This window comes from Nansenia antarctica (assembly GCF_963989245.1).
Source record: "Nansenia antarctica genome assembly, chromosome: 2".
NCBI lineage: Eukaryota > Metazoa > Chordata > Actinopteri > Argentiniformes > Microstomatidae > Nansenia > Nansenia antarctica.
The window spans coordinates 79,716,463-79,742,004 of record NC_137675.1 but is presented as its reverse complement, the minus strand read 5'-3'; the positions used below and the strand labels follow the sequence as shown (position 1 = coordinate 79,742,004).

The 25,542-nt window shown below is 45.4% G+C and overlaps 1 protein-coding gene across 3 annotated transcripts in view; it reads left to right on the top strand.

The window, feature by feature from the left end:
- Positions 1–9,542, top strand: part of LOC308149649 (thyroid hormone receptor alpha) — a gene marked incomplete at both ends in the record, with an annotated part of 18,605 nt that extends 9,063 nt beyond the window's left edge. For 2 of the 3 annotated variants that reach the window (XM_080522538.1, XM_080522536.1), the window contains 6 exons: positions 193–314; positions 687–834; positions 967–1,172; positions 6,534–6,680; positions 8,073–8,331; positions 9,292–9,542. In XM_080522538.1, the coding sequence (XP_080378664.1) occupies positions 193–314; positions 687–834; positions 967–1,172; positions 6,534–6,680; positions 8,073–8,331; positions 9,292–9,542 (1,133 nt within the window). The remainder of the gene's footprint in view (positions 1–192; positions 315–686; positions 835–966; positions 1,173–6,533; positions 6,681–8,072; positions 8,332–9,291) is intronic. The other variant, XM_080522537.1, reaches the window with a different exon arrangement.
- Positions 9,543–25,542: the final 16,000 nt, after the last annotated feature.

Genomic DNA, 25,542 nt, shown 5'->3' with positions numbered 1-25,542 from the left:
GTGCGTGTGTGTGTGTGTGTGTGTGTGTGTGCGTGCGTGCGTGCGTGCGTGCGTGCGTGCGTGTGTGTGTGTGTGTGTGTGCGTGTGTGTGTGTGTGTGTGCGTGCGCGTGTGCATAACACAACCACACACACACACACACACACTAGTACACACTTGTACTAACACTGTCCCCCCTGTCCTGTCCCCACAGCACTGAGCCTGGCTGTCCCTGGTTACATCCCTAGTTACCTGGAGAAGGACGAGCCCTGTGTGGTGTGTGGGGACAAGGCCACAGGCTACCACTACCGCTGCATCACCTGTGAGGGATGCAAGGTGAGGCGGCCACTGGATGGAAGGAACATGAATTAATTGTTAGATTTTAATTGGACAATTGTTGTATCAGACCACTCATACAGGATGGAAACTACAATACACATTGTCACATTCAAAAGAAAAAAGGTATTTTCCATTGTGCGTTATGTGCTTTTATTGTCTTGTTGTTGACACGCTCTCTCTCTCTCTCCTCCTGTCTGTCTCTCTCTCCCTCTCCTCCTGTCTGTCTGTCTGTCTCTCCTCCTGTCTGTCTGTCTCTCTCTCTCTCTCTCTCTGTCTCTCTCTCTCTCTCTCTCTCCTCCTGTCTCTCCCTCCCTCTCTCTCTCTCTCTCTCTCTCTCTCTCTCTCTCTCTCTCCTCCTCCTCCCTGCAGGGTTTCTTCCGGCGGACCATACAGAAGAACCTCCACCCGGCCTACTCCTGTAAGTACGATGGCTGCTGCATCATCGACAAGATCACCCGCAACCAGTGCCAGCTGTGTCGCTTCAAGAAGTGCATCTCTGTGGGCATGGCCATGGACTGTGAGTGATATGGAGCACATACACACATATACACACACACACACACACACATACACACACACACACACACACACACACTATATGTTCTGGAAATGATTTCCCAACTCTTTAATATCCTCTCTGGGTCTTCAGTGGTGCTGGATGACTCTAAGCGTGTGGCCAAGCGACGTCTGATCGAGGAGAACCGGGAGAAGAGGAAGAAGGAGGAGATCGTGAAGACGCTGCAGACCCGTCCAGAGCCCGACAGCTCAGAGTGGGAGCTGATCCACATGGTGACGGAGGCCCACCGCCACACCAACGCACAGGGCGAGAGCTGGAAACAGAAACGCAAGTTCCTGGTAAGGAGAGCGATGCTAGGGTAATGTTGCTAACCCTGGTCCTGGTGAGAGGCCATGCTAGGCTAGGCTAATGTTGCTAACCCTCGTGCTGGTGAGAGGCCGTGCTAGGCTAGGCTAATGTTGCTAACCCTGGTGCTGGTGAGAGGCCGTGCTAGGCTAGGCTAATGTTGCTAGCCCTGGTCCTGGTGAGAGGCCGTGCTAGGCTAGGCTAATGTTGCTAACCCTGGTCCTGGTAAGAGGCCATGCTAGGCTGATGTGTGATGTGCTGATGATTCACTTACTTAGACAAAAGTATTTATTGTAAGACGCTTTGGATAAAGGCGTCTGCTAAATGAGAAAAATGTAATGTAAACAGGGCTGCCAAGTTTCACCAAAAGTTTGGAGTGAGATTTTTTGGCGGTGGAGCGACCCAAAACTGTGCACGTTTTGGCAGCGGCGGCCCCTCTCTCCCACCCAATTATTTGTGCTAGTTTCCTGCAATTTTACATGTTGTTCATAATAAACCAGCACAATAAATGAAAATAATAAATAATAACATTTTATAAAACAAGAAAAAAATTCAGACAATATATCATATTTATGAAATCTTAATAATGAATGAATGAATGAATGAAATACAGTAGCCTACAGACTCTGAAAGAAAAATGGGCCCCATCAACAGGACTCAGCCCCTTGGTCAGCAGCAGAAAGACCCGTGGTCATCATCTTATATACAGTGCATTGCTCATAGATGGCTATCATGTTATACAGTACAAAACAAGGTAGCCCACACTCACTTTTCGTTGCTCCAATTTTTATTTAGCAAGCAGCAAGTAAAAATAGACGTTTCGACCGTGAGGTCTTCTTCAGTATAGCAGGAAACAGAAAACAATGTCTTTTTTAGACATCATGTTATACAGTACATACCAGGGTTTTTCCTGGGTCAGAATGAGGGCTTGGTGGGTGATTTTGTGCGCGCACAGCGCGCCCACATTTTTTTGGAGGGACCCCCAATTGTTGTATTTGTATTGTAAATTGTAATTATTAATAATTATTATTATTAATGTACCTGGTTATGTTACAGTAGAGAAACAAAAAACAGTTACCAAAACTGAGTATTTACTAGCTAAGATTGGCAAAAGATTGGCGTGGTGCAACCGAAATTAGTAAACAACTAGTTTGAAACTAGCTAGTAACAACTAAATGACTTACGCCATATTGGTGCAACCCAGTCCAGTAGGCTACCAGATACAATGTTGTAATGTATGCACATATTTTGCTACCACGGTTGCCAGATGGAATTGACAATGTCCAGCCCAACCGGTCTAAAAGCTGCCGAATCCACCCGTCCAGTGTGACCAAAAGTAGCCCAATCTGGCAACCCTGCTTGCTACGTTCTTGCAGCTCGTGTGAACACAGGTTCTTCCATCAGCGCTCGCCTGCCGCTTCGATTGCAGACTCAAGTTAACGCGAGTGCAGAAAGATGCCACGAAACTCATGTCCGGTAGCTTTCTTTCAAGGAATTTCAAAAATAAAAGTCCCGTAAAAAAAAAAAAAAGTGTTATTTCTCGCCGTGAGAAATAGAGATGCAGCGTGAGAACTGGTTGAAATGCGTGAGTCTCACGGTGATTGCGTGAGACTTGGCAGCCCTGAATGTAAATGAGAGGCCATGCTAGGCTAATGCTGCTAACCTTGGTAACCTATGTTATGGACCCCGGTTGTCGGACCAGGTTGTCTCTGCACCACCAGACTTGTGTATAAAAAGCTATAATTTGACACAAAAAAAAGACACAAAATGATACGTTTACAAAAAGCCTAACGTGCTCAATTCTATAAATCAGCCTCATTATTGCAAACTCACTAGCCGCTTATGGGGTATCACACAGCTGGTGAACTTGATCTCAAATTTTAAAAAAATCCCCACTAAAGTACAGCTGAAGTCAGAAATAGGAATTCCAGTCAGGAATTCTAAAAACTGCCTTTTAACGAACCTGCCGTGTTGCCTTAGCAACACCCTTGTTCAAGCTCACACTCTTTGAGAGTTCCTGCAGACACACGTGCCTCCATGGCGATGGTTGCCTAGTTGCGGAGGTCAAACAGCTGTTGCTAGGCAACGGGGAGCAGCATGGGGGGGGGGCTGTTTTGAGGGAGCTGCAATGTTTGGGGAAAAACTAGAGATAAAGTTCAGCTTGCACATGGACCTGAGCACGTGCAGAAGGGACAGACACACAGTAAAGTACACATGGCTATGGACTCTGTTTCTCTCTCACACACACACACACACACACACGTACGCACGCAAACATGCACACACACACACACACACACACACACACACACACACACTCGTGGTGCCATGTTTGGCAGGAGACGGCACAGCAGTAGCATTGGCATCCTGTTCACACAGGCCGTCCAATCACAGGCCTCCTAATCCCTTTGCTCCCATGACACTCCCTCTGCCCTCCTTTTGATTGGGCTGTGATCAGAGCTCCAAGTTGGAACGGCATCACAACCAACAACAACATCACATCTCAACAAGAGAGAGTGTGAGCTAGATTTTAACGGCATTAAAAAAAACAGTCTTGGCACCGCCGGTGGCAGTGAGCGCAGGTGAGACAGCGCCCCACAGCGCTGTGGTCATTTCACGTGTTTACCGCCCACGCAAATTTCCAGTACGAGTGCCTTTGGACTTTTGCCCGTTTCGCACCGGCTGAAAATAGATCCTTGTGTGTTCCAAATCCACATTAGCCAAACTACACAGAAATGAAGCAACATTCTGGCCCCAAGTGTTCTTTGTGGCTTGGTACTCTATAGTACTGTGGGCTTTAGAACACAGATTCAGTCATGTAATGGGCAGGTTTCACAGACAAGGCTTAAGTCTTAAGTCATGGAGTAAATCACACTTTCAATGTAAAATCTCCATTGAAGATGGATGGAACTGGCCCAGTATGATACAGATTAACTCTGGGCTATGACGTTGTAGCAGAGCAAGCAGGGTGTCTCTGCCGGAGACGTAACAGACCAGGGAACAGAGCGTGTTGAGATAGATCCCATGAATCAAAAGTTTTGATGTGCAGCTCTGTGCATCTCAGGTGGGGCGGCTGTGGCTCAGGGGTAGAACTGCCGTCTAATGATTGCATGGTCGGCAGATCGGCGGTTCGAGCCCCGGCTGGCCACATGTCGAGGTGTCCTTGGGCAAGACACTGAACCCCAAATTGCTCCCAATGAGCGGGCCAGCGCTTTGCATGGTAGCTTGCCGCCATTGGTGTGTGAATGTGTGTGTGAATGGGTGAATGAGAGGCCGTTGTAAAGCGATTTGGATAAAGGCGCTATATAAGTCAGTCCATTTACCATTTACCATTAGGTGGAACACCAGGTTCAAACATATTTGGTTCTCATCCAAGCATTTACATTTACATTTACATTTTTGGCATTTAGCAGACGCCTTTATCCAAAGTGAGTTACAACAAATATGGGGCGATTGTGGCTCAGGAGGTAGAGCCAGCGTCTAATGATCGCAAGGTCTGCGGTTCGATCCCCGGCTCCTCCTGTCCACATGTCAAGGTGTCCTTGGGCAAGACACCGAACCCCAAATTGCTCCCAATGAGCGCGCCGGCGCCTTGCATGGTAGCTTGCCGCCATTGGTGTGTGAATGTATGTGTGTGGGTGAATGAGAGGCCGTTGTAAAGGCCTTCCAAAGTATTGCATTGGAATAAATCGCTATCTAAGTGCAGTCCATTTACCATTTACCAAATACATTTGTAAATTGGTAAATGAACCATCTATCCATCAGTCATAGCAAGAAAACTAATCTATGCTCAGGCCAGGGGCCAAGTGGCTGCTGTCATTCACTCTTGTTCACTACAGTATCTCCAATAACGGCTGCTTTTGTTTTCAAGGGTGTGACGTCATATCCCAGACCCTCCCTTTAAATTTAGCCCTGGACTAAATCACACGTCGAATGGAAAATATTCTCTCTAGAGGCTGTTTAGGCTGTCATTATCCAATCAAATCAAATCAAATCAAATCAAATCAAAACAAATCACATTAAATCAAAACAAATTTGTCACATACATCACCCACAGCCGTATTTGATATACTGTAGTGAAATACTTTGGCATCTTGCTCCTCGATCAACAACAGTCAACAACAATCAACAATAACATCTAATATAGTAATACTAAAACAGTGACAGTAATAGTGCATAAGGGTGTAGTGTAATAAGTAGCAGCAGAAATGACTGCAATGATAACAACAGTAATAGAATGTCAAGTGTATATAGCAGCAATCATTTCCAGTAATAGTGCATTAGCACTAGGTTCAATCTGTGTCCCGGACAGCAAGCCTCTACAGTCGGCACTAAGGCTCTCTGACCACTATCAAACTAACAGAAATACATGTTGGATGTTGCATAATCATAACATTATCAATATTTCACGCCTCAAGGGTCATAAATTGTTAACTCATGTCATGTGGTTCAGAGAAATAGGTCTTGACACCATTTTAAGAGTCAGCCATGTCAGCCATTTTCCCTCTCGCTCATGGACAACTGCACAGTGGTTTTCTATAAACAATTAATGTTTTTTCCTTTTTAATATATCTGAGCTTTATTTATTCACAGGAATCTGTCTGAGACCAGAGTCTCCCTTACAGCAGGGTCCGGATGTATATACCGGTACATACAAGTACAAAAAAGAGTACAAATAAAATAAAATAAAAATGTATATACAGTACAAGAACCAGTTACAGACAATAGAATAGTGTTGTTGACATGAATATCCTACTATCCTACAACTGAACAGTTGACATGAATATCCTACTATACTACAGTTGACATGAATATACTACTATACTACAACTGAACAGTTGACATGAATATACTACTAACCACACATACAGACCTCCCTAAACAGGTCCTTCACTAAAAGGTCACCTGACGTTACCTCCGGGTACCAGTGTCCAATTCAAGTTATTTTTTCTGAGTGGGGCAGTCCCACTCATATTTTTATGACAGATATAGTAGAGATTTAGACAGGAAGGATGGGTGAGAGAGAGAGGAGGGATGACATGCAGGATATGTCCCCGGCCCGGAATCGGACCGGGGACCCTGCGGTTACATGGTCAACGCTTAACCCGCTACGCCACCTAAGCGCCCCCCCCAGTGTCCAATTCTAAGGCGTCTGGTAGGTCAGTCCTGGTTTAGGAGCACAGTGACTAGGATAGGTCAGTCTGCAGAGACAACAGTCATCCCTCATTTGTCCATCAGGGGAGGCTGGTTGAGGTAGAAATCGGAGGACGGGCTCATTGTAATGCATGGAATGCACACATGTTTGATGACATTTCAATCTCCCTCCCCCCTCCACCCCACCCCCTCTCCCCCAGCCGGAGGACATCGGCTCGTCCCCCGTGGCCCACACCCCAGACGGAGACAAGGTGGACCTGGAGGCCTTCAGCGAGTTCACCAAGATCATCACCCCCGCCATCACGCGCGTCGTCGACTTTGCCAAAAAACTGCCCATGTTCTCAGAGGTGGGTGTTTGGGCTGCGGACATGTGTCTGTGTGTGTGTGTGTGTGTGTGTGTGTGTGTGTGTGTCTGTGTGTCTGTGTGTCTGTGTGTCTGTGTGTCTGTGTGTCTGTGTGTCTGTGTGTCTGTGTCTGTGTGAGTGTGTGAGTGTGAGTGTGTGTGTGTGTGTGTGTGTGTGTGTGTGTGTGTGTGTGTGTGTGTGTGTGCGTGTGTGTGTGTGTGTGCGTGCGTGTGCGTGTGTGTGTGAGCGTGTGTGTGTGTGTGTCCCAGTTTCTCTGTTTATTGTGGTACATGTCATTTGTAATTCCACGGACTCATTCTCAGCTGCCTACTCTACAATGACTCATCACACACACACACACACACACACACACACACACACACACACACACACACACATACACACACACGCTGCTGCTGTGCTCTAATGGGTGGGAGGGCTGTGTGTGTGTGTGTGTGTGTGTGTGTGTGTGTGTGTGTGTGTGTGTGTGTGCGTGCGTGCGTGCGTGCGCGTGCCTGCATGTGCGTGTGCATGTGCGTGCGTGTGATGAGTCATTGTAGAGTAGGCTGAATGAATGATAAAGTGTGTTATAGATGAAATTAATTTTGTGAATCAACAATTATATAACCTGTAGCAGGGTCATCACAGAATCTAAACCATATACAATACTCTACATAACATATATAAACACATATGTGACGGCAGCTGGTGAAAGGGGGAACAAGTCAGCAACCGATCCAAATGTTCCGATTTTTATTCTGAAAAATGTAACTCACCCCATTGCATTGCAATATTTTGGCTTGACTAACGAGTGTGTCATTGATTTTCAACAACGTTTTAACATGGGTGGTTTTTTAAAAGAGCATTGATTCAAAATACATTGTTTCACTGAAACGTTGTTGAAAATCAATAATACACTCGCTAGTTTTCGTCGAGTTACATTTTTCTGAATAGAAGTCTGAACATTTGGATTGGTTGCCAACTTGACTTATATACCGTCACATATATACAGTACCAGTAAAAGGTTTGGACAAAAAGGTGTGTCCAAACTTTTGACTGGTACTGTATGTATATGTTTAACACTAGAACAGCCAGAACAGTCATTTGAGGGGTCATTTTACTGTGAGTAAAGACAAAATGTATATCTTTGCACTCGATCAAATTTCAGGACCCTCCTTTCATGACTTTTCCTAGATATGTGCGTTCTACCACCCAGTATCCTTACATTTTCAAAATCTATTTTGCCGTTTTTCTGTGTAGGAAGCAGGCTAATTTACAAGCGGCCAACTAGTGGTCAAATAGCAGCTTCCCATTGTAAAGACTGTAGTCATTTGACCCCCGTTCTAGTGTTAATACGGTCCATGTGTTTCTATATGTTTCCTCTGTGTGTCCCAGCTGCCTTGTGAGGACCAGATCATCCTGCTGAAGGGCTGCTGTATGGAGATCATGTCGCTGCGCGCCGCCGTGCGCTACGACCCCGAGAGCGAGACGCTGACGCTGAGCGGCGAGATGGCAGTGAAGCGCGAGCAGCTGAAGAACGGCGGCCTCGGCGTGGTGTCGGACGCCATCTTTGATTTGGGCAAGAGCCTGGCGCAGTTCAACCTGGACGACTCGGAAGTGGCTCTGCTGCAGGCCGTGCTGCTCATGAGCTCAGGTGAGGTTATGACCTCTTATGAACAGCCATAGGCCTGCTGTAGGACCAGAGGTAATAGCTGTGTGATGTCAGGATCATTAACACTCTAAGAGCAGATTACAGAGCTGTATTAGACAGAGATATGAGAGGTTTATTACCACTTTATTCACACATCACAGTAATGGAGTGTTACTGTTAACCAATCAGCTTACGGGAATGGTGTCTAACTGCTAACCAATCACCTCATAGTAATGTTGCATAACTGTTAACCAGTCACCTCACAGTAATAGAGGGTAACCAATCACCTCACAGTAATGGAGACTACAGTAACTGTTAACCACACATTTTACTGTCATGGTTTTGTAACTGTAAACCAACCAACCAATCACCTTACAGTAATGGTCTTATGAAGGAGATTACTCCGCTATCTCACCGGTAATCTCCCTTACCTCAACCGACCAGTTCACCTCAGACACGAACACCTAAAATACCGTCACCTAGGCAACCCTCTGGGGGTTTGGCTTATCTGTAGAACTGAACAGCTCGCTAAATGTACCAATGTTATGTGAGAGGACGGGACGTGGTGAAAAGAAAAGATTGAATACAGAGCAATATTCGGAAGAAATGCTTTACAAAGGTTTACAAAAACAGTGATGACTTGATCTTAGCAATAGTAATGATAATAATAAATAACTCAATTAAGTTAATAATGACACTTAATAAGTGTCGCTTCTGTATTCAAGGTTATGAATCAGGGGAGGCTGGTGGAGGTAGAAATCGGAGGACGGGCTCATTGTAAATGCATGAATGCAACTGAATGAGGAAAGATATCCATTGAGTTCACAAGGTGATTTCTACCTCCACCAGCCTCCCCTTGTTATGAATGGATGTCTGTAAACTGTAAGCTGTGTCTAGGATCACCACTGTGCTATTGTACCCCTTAAACCCCCCATTGTACCCCCCCCCCCCCCCCCCCCACAGACCGCTCTGGCCTGACGAGCGTGGAGAAGATCGAGAAGTGCCAGGAGACCTACCTGCTGGCGTTCGAACACTACATCAACCACCGCAAGCACAACATTCCCCACTTCTGGCCCAAGCTGCTGATGAAGGTGACGGACCTGCGCATGATCGGCGCCTGCCACGCTTCACGCTTCCTCCACATGAAGGTGGAGTGTCCCAACGAACTCTTCCCTCCGCTCTTCCTGGAGGTGTTTGAGGACCAGGAAGTGTGATTTCTTTTTTTTCCCTTTTTTTTTTAAACCTATGACCCGGAAGTGGTTGTGGTGTGGGATAAGAGAGAGAGAGAGAGAGAGATGGGGCTGGGGGGGAGGGGAGGGAGTGGGGGGCGGGGGTCAGAGGAGGAGGAGAAGATGAAAAGGAAAGAATAAAGGAGAGCAGGGATTCAGCCTGGTTCTACTATTTTTTTTTTTTTAACCGCCACCTCCACCACCACCACCAGCACCTCCACCACCACCAGCACCTCCAGCAGCACCTCCAGCAGCGGGAGAAGCGAAAAATCGACCGTGAGACGAGACACTCAGAGAGAGAAGTCACCGGGCTTCTTTTTTTCGTTCTTTTTTTTTTTTTTACGTTGTCGTTTTTGATCTGTTTCTGTGCCCTCCCCTCCCGCCAGCCACGGCCCCCCCTGTGAGGGGGGGTCCCAGGGGTGCGAGAGCAGCGCCCCCTCCTGTCTGACAGTGGTGCTAGCAAGCAGCCTGTAGCGCTGTGTTGTGTACCTGTTCTAAAAAAAAACACCTGGGGGGGGCTTACAGCCAAACGAGGGCTGGTCGCAGTCATGGTGGAGGCAGATGGTTATACACACACACACACCTCACACACACACACACACACACACACACACACACACACACACACACAAAGACAATCACAATCATAGACAAACACATACACAGACTGATTTGGCTGGTGTGAGCCAACCCCTACACCCGAGGAGGGTGGATAGTTCTCCTATCCCCACAAACAATCTCACGTCTGGGGCTTGACCCTCTCTCTCTCGGGCCCCTCCTCAGCTGCCTCCCCTACTGGGACCGTACCAACTGTGTCACACCTGCCCAGCCCCCCCCCCCCCCCTCCCCCCCCCCCCCCACACACACACCTCTCTCTGACTTCTCCACCCAGTTGTGCAGCCCAAACCTGTGAACCTACCTCCCTACGTACAGACCTCCCTCCCATATACCTCTTACTGTATATACATATAAATATACCTACATGAACACACGCACACACACACACACACACACACACACACCTCCCTCCCATATACCTCTCTACGATGCGTGTCTAGCTACGTGCATCGCCATGTATACGTCAATGCGTGTGAATACAGTCAGTACGCACGCCTTGCGCATATACAAACTGTATGTCCTTGTGTGTGTGTATGTCTACCTACAAAACATACACACCTTGTTTATCCCTCAATGTAGCCCTGGAGTGTTCTACCTGTAGACTCTCATACCTCTGTTTTTACCTACTGGTTTACTTCCATAGACTCGTCCACCTGCTTCCTGCAGTACTTACGGTATACCCTCTCTAACCTGTATACATCAATACACCTGTCTACCTGAACACATACAGTATACCTCTCTCCTCTTACATACCTCTCTCTCTCAATGAAGACACCCACACACACACACACACACACACACACACACACACAATGTGTTTGCTGTTCCTTTACCTCATAATATAACAGTTGGTGTTCACCTAGTCTGTTGTGTGTGTCCCCTCCCCCCCCCACCCTAAACCTCCACTACATCTCCTGTTTGGGCTGCACTGCACTTCCTGGTTGTGTGTCTCATCTATGGTGCCCTGCCCCTGCCCGTCACACAAAACTCCCGCCCCTTGTGGCACGTGACTGGTCGAGGGTGGGCAGGGGGGGGGGGTTGTCCCTTACCTCGTCGCTGGCCTCGCCGTAGTAGGCTGTGTGTTCAAGTCCCTTCTCAATACTGACAGATTCTACCTCACCTCTCATCTCAGTGCAGCTGCCCCTATGAGTGCAAAATACACACACACACACACACACATACACACACACAGTGTACGTACAGTATATTAACATACTGACATATGCGTGAGTAAACACACACCTCTTACACACTTTCATAACACCCTCACACACACACACACACACACACACACACCCCTGAACAAACCAATTGCCAATGTGGACCTCAGTGGTCCTCTGCTCCACCATACAGTATAGGTCTGGTATTCCCCTCTGATTACGAGAGAGGCCACGAAACAACATAAGCAGTCGTTTTTAGTTCTCTACTTTTATTATCGTTTTTTTTTTTTAAGTTCAGTAAGTATTTGTATCACTCGGGACCAAGAGCTCTCCTGGATTCCCCCTTCTTATTCAACACAGCAGAACCACCAGGTGGATTGAAAACCTCCAGCTTTGGCTGGGAGTTGTGGCTGATGATATGTGAAAACCACACAAAAGAGACTTTCTTTAAAAAAAAAAAAAAAAAAAAGACAAGACAGAGAGCACTTATAGGAAGCCATGTTGGCTCCCAGGGCCAGGCCAAAGCGATGTTGTCGTTGTCGTTGTCGTCGTCGTTGTTGTTGTTGTTGCTGTTGCTGTTGTTGTTGCTGTTGTTGTTGTTGTGATGATGATGATGATGATGATGAAGAGGAGGAAGACTTTAACTCTAACCCAGTCCAACAGTATTGACCCTGTGGATGGTTATTGGCTGTGGCAGGTAGAGACTACTCTGACACCCGGGCCAAGCCATGCCAGACCCCCCTGCCACAGCTCACAGACTCAACACAGCACCGTTCACACAAACAACCCTCCTTCCTCCGGGGGGAGGAAATGGATGCTCCAGAGGGCCGCCACGCCTTCCAGACAACTGACTGACTGTCCTCCCCGCACATCCAATCTTACACCCAGCTCTGAGCTTCTACATTTGTACTCAGTCAACCCCACGCCACCCCCCCCCTCACACACACCATCACCACCCTCCCTAAATCGATCAGCAGGTTTTTATTTTGCACTAAAGTGACCCCCCATCCCCACCACCACCACCGCCACCACATCTTCTGCCCCGCCCCACCCCACCCCACCCCCATGCTCCAGAACAACTCCTCAAAGCGTGAAGGAACCTCTTAGACACAGACCTAGGAACAGCTGACCCTCCCCAACCTCCTGACCTCAACCATTACAGGGGAACACCCGGAACTGACCTGAGATCAGTGTCAACCAGAGGCAACTTCACCCAGCGCCTACCACCACCTACATCCTCCTCCATACGTCTCTGTCTCGCTTGCCCCCCGTTCTAACAGTTCTAACTCCTGCCTCTGTCGCTACACCGCCTCCCCCTCCCCTCCCCCCCTCCCACCCTCCCATCCCAGTAACCAACTCACTCTCGCCAACACTGTGAACAAGCCTTGCTGAACGGCCGGTGGCTTGGCTTTAGTTGAGCTAACACCTGTAGTCTAGTACAGGAGACTCAAGCCCAGGCAGTCACTCTCTCTCTCTTAGAACCAGGCTGTGGCTTTAGATACAAGCAGGGAGGTCTTCAGGTGTTCTCCACCCAACGAGAGATATCTCGCAGCAGGTAGGCCTCCAGGCGTCAGGTGTTCACTCTCACGAGAGATATTATGTCACAGCAGGGAGGTCCTCTTTAAACTCACCAGAGATATCTCACACCGCCAGTCAGGTCCCTAGACCGCCGATGCTCTTCTCAGAACAGAACCAAACCGCACCAGCACCACAGAGCACACTGCCTTCAGACTTGATCAAACGCACCAGCATAGCACAGAGCTACTGTCTCTTCTGCCAAGCCATATTATCATAACCTAAACCACTAGTAGAAGGAAACACTAAACTGGGCCTTCTAGAAGCTACCACCGTAAGTACTTAGTACTTCGGAGCTTTCAAGATTCTCTGAGAAATGTCCACGTTTTCTTTTTTTTCCAGGAGCACATGAATGAAGCAATAGTTATAGTCAATAGAGATGTTATAACTGAACAGAGAGGTGTTATAACTCAACAGAGATGTTATAACTCAACAGAGAGGTGTTATAACTCAACAGAGATGTTATAAGTCAACAGAGAGGTGTTATAACTCAACAGAGAGATGTTATAACTATAATTCTCTTCACAAGGCACCCGCCACGCCTGCACAGCCTTAAAGGGGCATGTAACTCAAAAAACATTTTCCAGTAGTTCTACTACTCTACTAACCCAGGGACATCATCTGTAACCTCCTACTTACCCCTCCGTATGACAATCTCACACTCTACCGTTATCCACCTCTCCTCTTCTCTCCTCTCAACCCCTCCCTCTTACTCTCCCCAACCTGCATGTGATAGGCCCTTGCTCTGACCATCCAACCTACCCCAACCCAATGAAGCACTTAGAAGATGTAGAGTGGGAAGAATTACCCCACAGGTACAGGAAGATGTCCTTATAAGGAATGTAAAAGAATATATCCTTATAAGGAATGTGAAAGAACATGTCCTTATAAGGAATGTAAAAGAAAAGTCCCAGACTCAGCGACAGATGTTGTTGTGCACTTAAAAGAGTTGTTGTGAGTGTGTACATGTGCACTGGTTGGATGTTTGTTGGATGTTTGTTGGGGTTCAAATGCTGCTTGTCTGACACGCAGCGTGATCTGATCGAAAAACACGTTTTTCTTCTCTTTAAAAAAATGAAAAAAAGACTCTGAAAAAAAAGAGTTGAAAGGACTGAAAGCCCAGAGACGGAGAGTCGGACAAAAAGACAAAACATGGAACTTAATTCACAACTTGGATGTGTTGAGCTGTTTTTTTTTTGTTAGTTTTTTTGTATTATTATTGTTTTATTGTTTTGCATTTGATTTCATTTGGTAAGTTAATGTCTGTGTTGTTGGAGCTTTTGACTGATGCTTTACTGTGTAAAACAGCTGTAGCACTTTCTGACCATCGGTGCAGTCTAGGTAGTCATGGAAACTTCACTCTGATCACAGCTGCTTTGTATTCATCGCTCCAGGTGGAAGTTGCCCTAGACACCTGACCAGGGTTCAGTTTACCTCAGTCGGTGCTATTGTTAATCTGTAGACGGATCTACAGGTACTTCTGAATCTAGGTCAGTTCCTAGAGGGGCAACTTCGTCCTACATGATATGGATCTGCCGTCTATCTGTCTTAATGTTTAACAGGAATATTACCTTCTTTTTTTTTTTTTTTTAAGATAAAGTATCACTGATATATATAAAAAAAGAAACAAACCAGAAAAAAAATGTACAAAAAAACAAACCCCCAAAAATAGGAGAGATTTAAACAACAGTTCATACCTCAGACAACTCAGTTGAAACAATGAAGGGGTGACATCATCATTCACATCACGCATGGATGATAGTGTTTTCACGTGATCCTTGTCGACAGGAAACGTGTGACAGGAAGCGTGTATTAACAATGGCGGCCATATTGATGGTATCTGGGGGCATATTTCATGTTCACTCTGTCTACCCCGCTCCCCGCAGTATCAAGGCATCATGCAGTGTTCCCCTGACAACCGTTCCCTCCAATTGGATGTCAGAAAGACACCAGGTGACATATTGTGCAGTTCCAATGCTGGATAGGTTACTGTACCCCCATGGTGCGGTCAAGACCATGACCCCAGAGAGAATGTACATTAACTACTACATTAGGGGATGGACATGTATTTCAAAGATGTGTTTAATTGCATAGGTTCTTGTTAAGATATTGGTCATGACTTTATGGGACAAAGTGCTGAAGCATTACCCTGAAATGTACTTGCAACCACAACCAGGCGCGCTGGAAATGGTAACCTTTCTGCAGTGGGAACTGAACTGTACTGGTGAAGGTTTTCCTTCATAGTGTTGGGCGGCCATGTTGTTATCGTGGCTAAGTATTGAATGTAGCTGATTGAGATCTGGGTTAAAAGCACTAATCAGACCCATGTGTTAATGATACACACTTCACATACGCACACACACACACACACACACAGCCTGTTGCTGAGCTGCAGATTGTGATGGGTGTTCTTGTGCTCACTTACCTTGTTTATTGTTTTATTGTCTGACAGACAAGTAATTAATGATGACAAATCAAAGCTTAAAGCTATTGTACTTGTGTAGTTAAACTTACGCTCACAACTATTCTTAACCCACAGTCTCTATTTGGGAGATTTCTCCTCTTAAACCCCTATATTGAGCCAACTCATCCTTTGAGATATTCCTGAATCAAATACACCAAACTTTATTGACATGATAGCGGACACGATGAAAAACAATATACTGTAGGAGAGAGAGTAAAGTCTGATTCACCTACTACTCCATCACGCTATAGACTGGTTGCCTTGCCCTTGACTGAATAACATGTTCAATAGCACATCTCCATTGAAGATGCATGTTAGTTTAGGACCAGGATTGAACTGTATCTGAGAAACCGGCCCTACAGTATATCCTTTTTTACCAAATATGAAATTGGCCACTGAGAGATGTCTATGCAATCTGACTAGGAGGTTTGACGATGTTTGACACTTTATATGAAATATAAAGACAAGAAATACATATAGACAAGATTCACAGTCTCCCTTTTTACTTTCTCAAAAGCATGAGAACCAGCGTCTTCTGTTAAAAAAACAAAAAACCTGATATTTCAATGAAAGAATCTGTGACAACACCCTTACTCAGGTCTGACTCAGAGTCAGGGAGTAAATAGAGTTTTGATGTGTTTGTGGCATTCATGTGAAGTTGCCACACCAAACTATCAGAAAAAGAAGAGATCACTGTGATTTGATCCGTGGAATTCGAGGGTGGCTTTTGAAACAGCCTAGCAACTGAACAATGCAACGAAACCTCTTTCTAATTGGCTAAACGGACAGGCGGGAAGTTTGAACACCTTCCAACTTTTTGGGACCGTAAAAAAAACTGCCAAAACATATGAAACGGACACGGACAGCCTCTGGTCATCTCTATTGTCCCTTAATTAATGACACCGATAGAGAAACCATTGGCTCAATCCGTAAATGAACGGATAGTATAGTTTGGTGTGGCCGGGATCTGAATCAGCACCGAGGGGCAACGTCACCCAATACCGTGTTGGTGAGAATTGGAGGTGGTGATTTGTAAACATGCTCTATGATTGGTCTGTGTGACATGTGATTTCATTGGCAGTTGATATTAACCCAACCCCCCCAAACCTTTAGTGTGCTACATGTGTCATTTGTTTTTGAAGTAGTGTACCTGTGGATGTCTCAGACTCTTAAGCTCTCCAATACCTCCTATGTCTCTCTCTCTATATATATGTACACACAATCTGGTGAGTTTATATCAAGTTTGCTCTTATACCAGCGTAGTTACGCTGTAATGTTTTACCTGCTGTTAATGTACAGTGCATAGCACTGTAGGTTACTGCTTTGTAAGTGCATAATCTTAGAGTTTAGTGGGCTGGCTAATTGTTTCCCTCATTTCAACACAGCTACGACTGAAACGCCTTGAGATACGAAGTTGTCACACTTTTCTTTAATTCAATTTCAGCCGCAGAAGACCGAAATAACTTTAACAAGACGAGCAGTTAATCTGTGGTTTAATTATAGCTTTATGACTTCATGTGCCGGTATCGCAGACAAGGCTTAAGACTAGTCCAGCATTAAATCACACTTGCAATGGAAAATCTCCACTGAGGAAGCTTTTTAGTCTAGGATTAGTCTTAATCTGCGTCCATGAAACCAGCCCAATAACGTCAAAAGTTAGTGTGCTTTTGTTCATCTTTATAGGAACAGCAATGTCATTATCATTAGTCATCTAGCCCGCTCCTAAAGTCATTAAAGGGGGAAATTCACACAAATTAATAAATTAGTCAGTTGGTTCCTTCCCCTGAACGTACTCATGAGTTTCCCCTCATACAATATAAGCACTTTGTGCCACTGGAAAAGCGCATTATATTTCATTTAAGACAGGTAATGTGTCCCTCCACAGGTGTATCAGACCTAACTAGAGCCAGGTAGCGTATCCCTCCACAGGTATATCAGACCTAACTAGAGCCAGGTAGCGTATCCCTCCACAGGTGAGTCTGACCTAACTAGAGCCAGGTAGCGTATCCCTCCACAGGTGTATCAGACCTAACTAGAGCCAGGTAGCGTATCCCTCCACAGGTGTATCAGACCTAACTAGAGCCAGGTAGCGTATCCCTCCACAGGTGTATCAGACCTAACTAGAGCCAGGTAGCGTATCCCTCCACAGGTGTATCAGACCTAACTAGAGCCAGGTAGCGTATCCCTCCACAGGTGTATCAGACCTAACTAGAGCCAGGTAGCGTATCCCTCCACAGGTGTATCAGACCTAACTAGAGCCAGGTAGCGTATCCCTCCACAGGTGTATCCGACCTATAGAGCCAGGGAAGGGAGGTATTGGAGCTTGGGACAGAGTCACGTCTACAGGTGCACACTTACACATGCAATCATGATGGAGCGGAAAGCTGGAGGTGGTGTTGAACTCAGGTATATAAGAATAAAAATGACCTTTTCACTTTAATAAATGATTATTGTTTAGACTCAACTCATTGTTCATCCATGCTTCTTTGGCTCTGTGTGTGTAGTTGTTGTGTGTCTGTGTCTCTTGTGTCATTGGTGGGGAGTTGTGAGTGGGCGGGGCCATGGGGGTGTTGCATGTTGGTTTTGTGTTATGATTGGCTCAAGCTGGGGTACACAAAACATAATGACATGATCACCAGGGGGGGGTATTCCATCAACGTCACTAAAGGAAAATCCAGGCTTATTTTCGATAAATCTTGAGAGATTTACCCCCCAAAATACCCCGCCTTATTTTGAGAACTCTTGCAGGATTTTTCAAAATAAGCCTGGAGGATTTTCCTTAAGCGACGTTGATGGAATACCCCCCAGAGGATAATGTTGAGAATGTCTCAGAATTTCCACAGTTGGGCTCCCTAGTCTGTATGATCTCCAGTTTGTTTACCTGCAGTTTGTAAGGTGGCAAACTATGGAGACACTATCAACGCGTCAAATTCTCCGGTTTCCCAACAGTTTCTGGTAACTTAAGCACTTTATGACAATTGTAGTTGTAAAAAAACGCTATTCCAATCCACTTGATTGTGTAGTTACAGGTAGCTAACTTGGATTATGCTTGCCAACTGAAGCACCCACACTCTTAACCGCACCCCTAGCCTCATGTGGCCTCATACGGACCTGGGGGGCCTGGAGGAAACCCTGTTGAAGTGACTGTGGAAAAGCAATTGGCCTTGGCATGCACAACATACTGTTAACCCCGCTGTGGAAAGCCGGCTAGTCATACAACATGGACATAACAAACATGTCAATAATGCATTGGCACACACTGTCTCATTATAGATTGTTTATGTTGTTTGACCAGTTTTACCACTGCAGAAACTGCTACAACATCGACTACAATGCTTCTTTAAATTCAACTTTCATTTATCCAAGTTATTCCCATTGAGATAACTGTATTTTACAAAAGAGACTGGTCTAAAAATGCAGTTCAGGTAGCCTACCCAGTTTACTAAAAAAAACATCTCATCTGTCTCAATCTAGGTCATTGACTCTCTAGAGTTGTGTCCTGCCACAGTCCTCTGTGTGTTTTCAGAGTCTCCTAGGAAAAGACTGAATTTGTTTTCCTCATGTTTTTGGTCAGGCAACCAGCATCATGGGAGCACCCTATTTACATAACCACACGCCATGGTTTCTGTTAGTTAGACCAACACAGGTCACGCTTAATACAGACACGCAGCGCCAGAGAGCACGGGTCACGTGAGAGAATGCGCAGAAACTGAAAACAAACATTCCCATTACTGGAGCGAGCCTGGTACTCAGGGTCCTCACTAGCATACTTCTGAGAACACACGGTCGATATATATTGCTTCATTCTAGTATGCTAATGTGGATATTGGAACAGAGCCTAGTAGTTCATATGTCATCCTCTCTCCGTTTCAGAAGGGTTTCTTTACCATTCTGTGCTTTTACTGAACACAGTGGAGGCTGGTGGAGGTCAGAATCGTAGGACAGGCTAATTGCAAATGCATGGAATGGAGTGAGGAATGGTGTCAAACGCATGTGTTTAGTACCATTCGTCAGTCCTTTCCATGAGCCTGTCCTCCCATTTCTACCTCCGCCGGCCTCCCCTGACTGAACATGACCTGAACGTGTTCAGTAGAGGAGCAGTTGTTATTGTCATCTCTCGTTTCGGACTGGATAACTTGAGAAAAATCCAAGATGGTTGACAGTGAACAGATATGTGGCATTACTTTGTCTTTTTGAGAAAAGCTGATATTTCGCTACAGAACTATGCAAGCTGGTATGACTAGTTGGTCTGGAGAGGTGAGAATTGTCCCAATGTTTCGTAAAATGTTTGGTAACTGTTATTGTAAACCTTGTCTTTGCGTCCTCTGTTTTGATGGTTGTGCATGTTCGTTGACGCTTCTCTGTCCCCATTGAAACTGCATTATCAGACACTGATAACACTCAATGCTAAATATATAGAGATGCTACTCTAAGCACTGATAATAGGGCAGAGGCTGGTGGAGGTAGAAATCGGAGGACGGACTCATTGTAATGCATGAAATGGAATGAGGAATGGTATCAAACATTCCATTCCATGCATTACAATCCACTAGCCTCCATTGAAGACACCTCAGACACACAACCTCAGCAACTATCAGGGTTTCTCAATCTAGGTTGAGGAGACTTCACAGCAGTTTACCTGTGATACTTTACCAGCTTCAATTCAGGGGTCAGTCGTTTTGTAGCTCAAGTAGTACTTAATTTCTCCCAAAAAACCCTGACACAAAGCCGCAAGAGAGTAACAAATGTAAAATCAATGTTTCCAGGTCCAATCATCTGTGCATGAACTAAATGGTTAAATGAATAACCTTTTTCTGGTCTAAGGGAGGAAGTATTACTTCAGCTACAAGGCTTCCAGGAAACTCACCCCAGATCTGTATGTGTTTTAACCAAGTGCAGTGACTATCATTGTCATGTATGGCATGACTCGATTAGATTTATTTTGGGGGGTTAAAATAGCATAATTATAGTTATATAAACACAGAGCCCATATGTGTGGCTACATGTGAAAACCATTGTCGGATAGCATGACTTCGTCTGCAGACAGTGGTCTGAGTTCTATCTCCAAAAACCGTCATGGAATAGATCAAAAGAAGTCAGGCTAAAAAGTGCTGAGATATTGTAACGAACCTGCACGAGGCCCGTTAGCAACTCCTTTGGCATTGTGGTTAGCGCGGCCGGTTGGTAAGCGGGAGATCGAGGTTCGAGACCCGCTTGGGGGCGAGTTACTTTCCCCTGCCGTTTCGATGCAATATCATTATTACCTTGGTTACAAAGTGTAGACTACTCGTAACTGGAACAATAAATCTGTCAATGGTTGGTTCCACGTTCTACAAGACAGGTCGTCCGTGGTTGGAACAAGAAGTCACTGCATGAACACTTCATACAACATGTGTTCTATGTGGTTCGTGTCGTGTATTACCATGCCAACCATGTCCTAGGAGGGTGCTAAAACACATAAGCCTGGAGCCAGGCTAATACTGCTACACCCCGATATCATCATTATGCTATTGATTGTAATATTGATCTGTTATGATAACACTGCAGTATATGTGCGTATACGGGGAGGCTGATGGAGGACGGGCTCTGGTTTTGGAGATGAAATCGAGGAGGAGAAGAGGTTAAACCATAACGATAATAACTTTATCAGGGTAAGCGAAGTGTTCTCTTCAGTTTACACACAGAACAACAATAATAATAATAATAATAATAGTGGATAATAAAACACAACACACGCCTCCGGATACAAACTGTGATGATCCTTCTTCCTCCACCAGCTCTCTATGCCAGTATTCACTCACACGTTATAAACAATGAATAGTGTCACGTTGTCTTTGTCTGTCTGTCTGTCCTGGGTCAAATACTGTACTTCAGGGGAGGCTGGTGGAGGTAGAAATCGGAGGACGGCTCACTGTAACACATGAAACGGAATGAGGAATGGTGTGTTTGATACCGTTCCTTATTCCATTCCATGCGTTACAATGAGCCCGTCCTCCGATTTCTACCTCCGCCAGCCTCCCCTGGTTTGTACCAGGTCTTCTGTACGTACGTGTTGTTGGACTGATACCTGGTGCAGGCAATCAGCACAGTTATCAAAATCAGCCTGTGATTCTCAGATTGTGTGTCCATGCTTTTAAAGGAAAAATATTTTTATGGTCGTTGTTGCTGGTCTATCTACGATATATTTATACAATAAATATGTGATAATAAAAATAAAAAAAACATGCTCTTGATTCTCTTGGTGTGTAGTCTCTTAATCTTATTTTCTTTTTTGATGACTGACCTATAGATTAAATTCACATTTCTTCTCCCTTACCGTTCTCTGACCTAGATGTCTCTTTTTCTGTCTATCTGGGTCTCTTTCTTACACAGAAGCCATATGTGATCAACATGAACATACAATAAGAGAAGAATGTTTTTTTCCTTTATTAGAGGGGATTCCACTCATATTTTAGGTATCAGATTTTAAATTCCACAGTGAATCTGTCATTGTTTTTTTGTTTTTTTAATTTACAATTGAGGATGGTGTATAGTTTGTACATTCTCAAGCCTACATATTACAAGCCTCTTAGAGTATGTCATCTTAACTGCTATCTTTGATATATTATTTAAACGGACCTCTACCTCTATCCAAACCTCCTCCCAATCCAACCAGAGAGCTGTCAATGGGTCTTTCTCTCTCTCTGTGTCTCTTTCTGTCCCTCCCTCTCTCTTTCTCTCTCTCTCTTAGTTTATAAATTGGAAATCCAACAGTTCAGTTCCGTCACAAAGAGTTTCTCTGTTTTCCTGTTCGCCCCTGTGAAGGCCTCTGACCTTACATCCTGCGCTCAGCTCTGAGAGTTTGCTCCATATTGTTGTGGAGGAGATGATGTCATAAAGGCAGCTTTCCTCTCCACCAATCCAAACATGTCCTTTCCTCACCTCGATGCCTGCCCTGCAAGACATGTTCAAAACAGAGCTGCTCAGCTCTGGAGCAGTCGGACTGTAAATACTTAACCACTGAGGAGTTCACAGAAAAAAACACTGGCGCTTAGGCACACACACACACACCTACACTCTCTCACACACACACACACACACACACACACACACACACACACACGCACACACACACACACAGACTGACAGATGCAAACTCACTCTGACATCCATTACAGATTTTTCCACTCAACAGACGAAAGAGAGCTTCCAGCAAACACAAAAATAGCAATCACACACACACAAACACACACACACACACACACATACACACGCATATGTCCAGTTGCGTTACACTCAAAAAGTAACACTGGTCAATCACACATTTGGACACCTTGCCGTGTGAAGTGACGACACTTAAATTAAGTTTACCAACATGTTTAAAGTTCAATCGGTTTGTTTGCCCTGAGAATCTGAACAGCCTAGTATCAATGCGTCACAGGCCTACCCAAAAATACCCTCCCCCTTCTACACACACACACACACACACACTCACACACAGACGCACTACACACACACACACACACTCCCCCGCAAACTCGCTCATGCAAAGCAGTGTTACATAAGCATGTTAGCCTCTCGCGCCTAGCATAGACCTCAATTCAACTCTCAGGGTCAGACGAGGACAGGAGAAGGATGGAAAGAGAGAGAGAAATAGAGAGAGAGAGAGAGAGAAGGATGGAGAGAGAGAGGAAGGATGGCTGGAGAGAGAGAGATGGAGAGAGAAAGGAAGGATGGATGGAGAGAGAGAAACAGAGAGGGAGAGAGAGAGAGAGAGAGAGAGAGGGGGGGAGAGAGAGGAAGGATGGAGAGAGAGAGAAGAAGTATGGGGAGAGAGAGAGGGAAAGAGAACCACATGGTACCACGCCCACTCTCACTCTGTCTGTCAGAAACACATACAAACACACACACACACACACACACACACACACACACACACACACGCACACACACACACACACACACACACACACACACACACACACACACACACACACACACACACACAGGAGTCAGGATCCTTGTTAAAAGGCTTTGGCAGGAGGAGTTGGGAATGAGTCAAGCAGAGGAAGAGAGACAGGGAGGTTAGGTAGGGGGAGAAGAGAGGGATTGGAGGGTTACAGGAGAAGGAGGAGGGAAGGAAATCAATGAATGAAAAAAAAATGGGGGAAAACGAGAGGAATGAACAACAAACTCGAGACGACAGTCAGGTCCTTTAGCTGAATAAGAAGAAGAGAGCGAGTGCTGCAATTACAAGACTATAAACTACAGCTGCTGAGTGGTAACAGAGACTCTCCCTGGAGATTCCATGGCGGGTAGGGGGGAGGAGGTGGGGAGGGCAAAGAATTCTGGGAATGTTATGGGTGGGGGGGGGGGGGGGGGGCGGGGGTCTGGGTCGGGGGGGGGGAGGGGGGGTCGTTAAGCATGTCCGTCGTTCAGCTGGAGCGGAGTATGGTGCGGGGGGCTTTAGGCTAGACACACGTCATTGATTGGCTGTCGATTCTCTCTGGATTCCGACACAGATCTAGGATCTGTTTACCCTCCTCCACTGCCCTAGTTGCCCCCAGCCCCCCCCCCCCCCCCCCCCTCCACTGCCACATTTGTCTTATCAGCAACGCCAGCAGGGAGGGAGGGGCTTCGGCAGGGAGGAGGGGAGGGGGGCGCTTGAGCTTGAGTCCTGTAAGTTTAAGCCTCCTAGAAGAGTTAGAAATGTGCATTCACGTTGTGAGGTTTGTTTATTAATTCGGTGAACATCATTCTTAAACAATATAGAACTGGTTTACGGTGTTGCAAACTGCCCTTCTACACGTCCGTTACTGTAATAGCTGTGGGGGGGGAGGGCACACTGTTGGTATTTCATGACGCTTCTTGATTACATACCATCAGTCCGACTGCGCCCTCTACAGTACTAACAGCAGCATTGCACATGTAAACACTCATAAGGGAGCATATACTATATCGTTTTATTTTTATGTCTGAATAGAGAGATTGGTAGCACGTCCATGATGAGCAGTGTCTATAAGCAGTACTGTGACTGACAACAGATATACAGTATGACTACACAGCACTCTGCATAATAATAATATACTGCTGCTACTGTTACTGCTACTACTACTACTACTACTACTACTACTACTACTACTACTGCTACTACTACTACTACTACTACTACTACTACTACTACTACTACTACTACTACTACTACTACTACTACTACTATTACTATTACTACTACTACTACTACTACTACTACTACTACTACTACTACTACTACTACTACTACTACTACTACTACTCCTCCTCCTCCTCCCCCTCCTATATGCCATTTAACTGACGCTTTTATCCAAAGTGACTTAGTCCCAGCTGGAACAAGAGAGGACAAGAAAGCATGGACAACAAGCTTGTTGACGCAGCCTATTGTTTGTATTTCAGCTCATTTCCAAATGCCACAGCAAAGGGGACGGATAATTATGCGATCAGAAATTCTCCATAAAACAAAATAAAAACGGTTATCACTTGTGTGTGGAAATGTGTTCCCAGTGTGAGAACAAACTGTGAAGTGAAGATAAGGCGCTTCAGTGATTTATGGCAGTCAGCGCAGACAGAAGGAGCTGAAGCATGGCCTTGTAGAGAAGGCGCGCCAGCCAGATAGTGTGAACCAGAGAGGGCTCTGGTGTGAATTGCACTGTCAATCATCATGACAGCACCAGTAAAGTCACACAGAAAAGTGGGAATAGGTAGGCTATTTTCACAGATTATGTTTGAACAATTATCTGGCATTGCAGTTTTTTTTTTTTTACCAAACTCAAACATCCATTGCTATCTTCTATCACAGGCTCAGTGTCACATTGATACCAGGTTAATGTTGTACTTGAACGTTCCTCAATGTCTATAAAGACATTAGCATCAGTTGGCGCTGCAATGCTGTCTTATGCTCGGAGGACAGGTGTGGGTTGCAGGCTTTGGTTTTAGATAATAACATGAACTTATTGATTGTGATTAATATTACTTCTAAATACCTCTATAATTATAAGTAGGCCTATGCTAGTTTTTATGAATGCGTTCGTTTCGTGAGACATATTTCAAAACTGAAATATGTGGACAGTTCGGGACATGAATGTAGGCTATAGCTTGTTGCTCTCTATCATTTCTTCAGCACAACAGATATGTAGAAATCAAGTTTTATTTG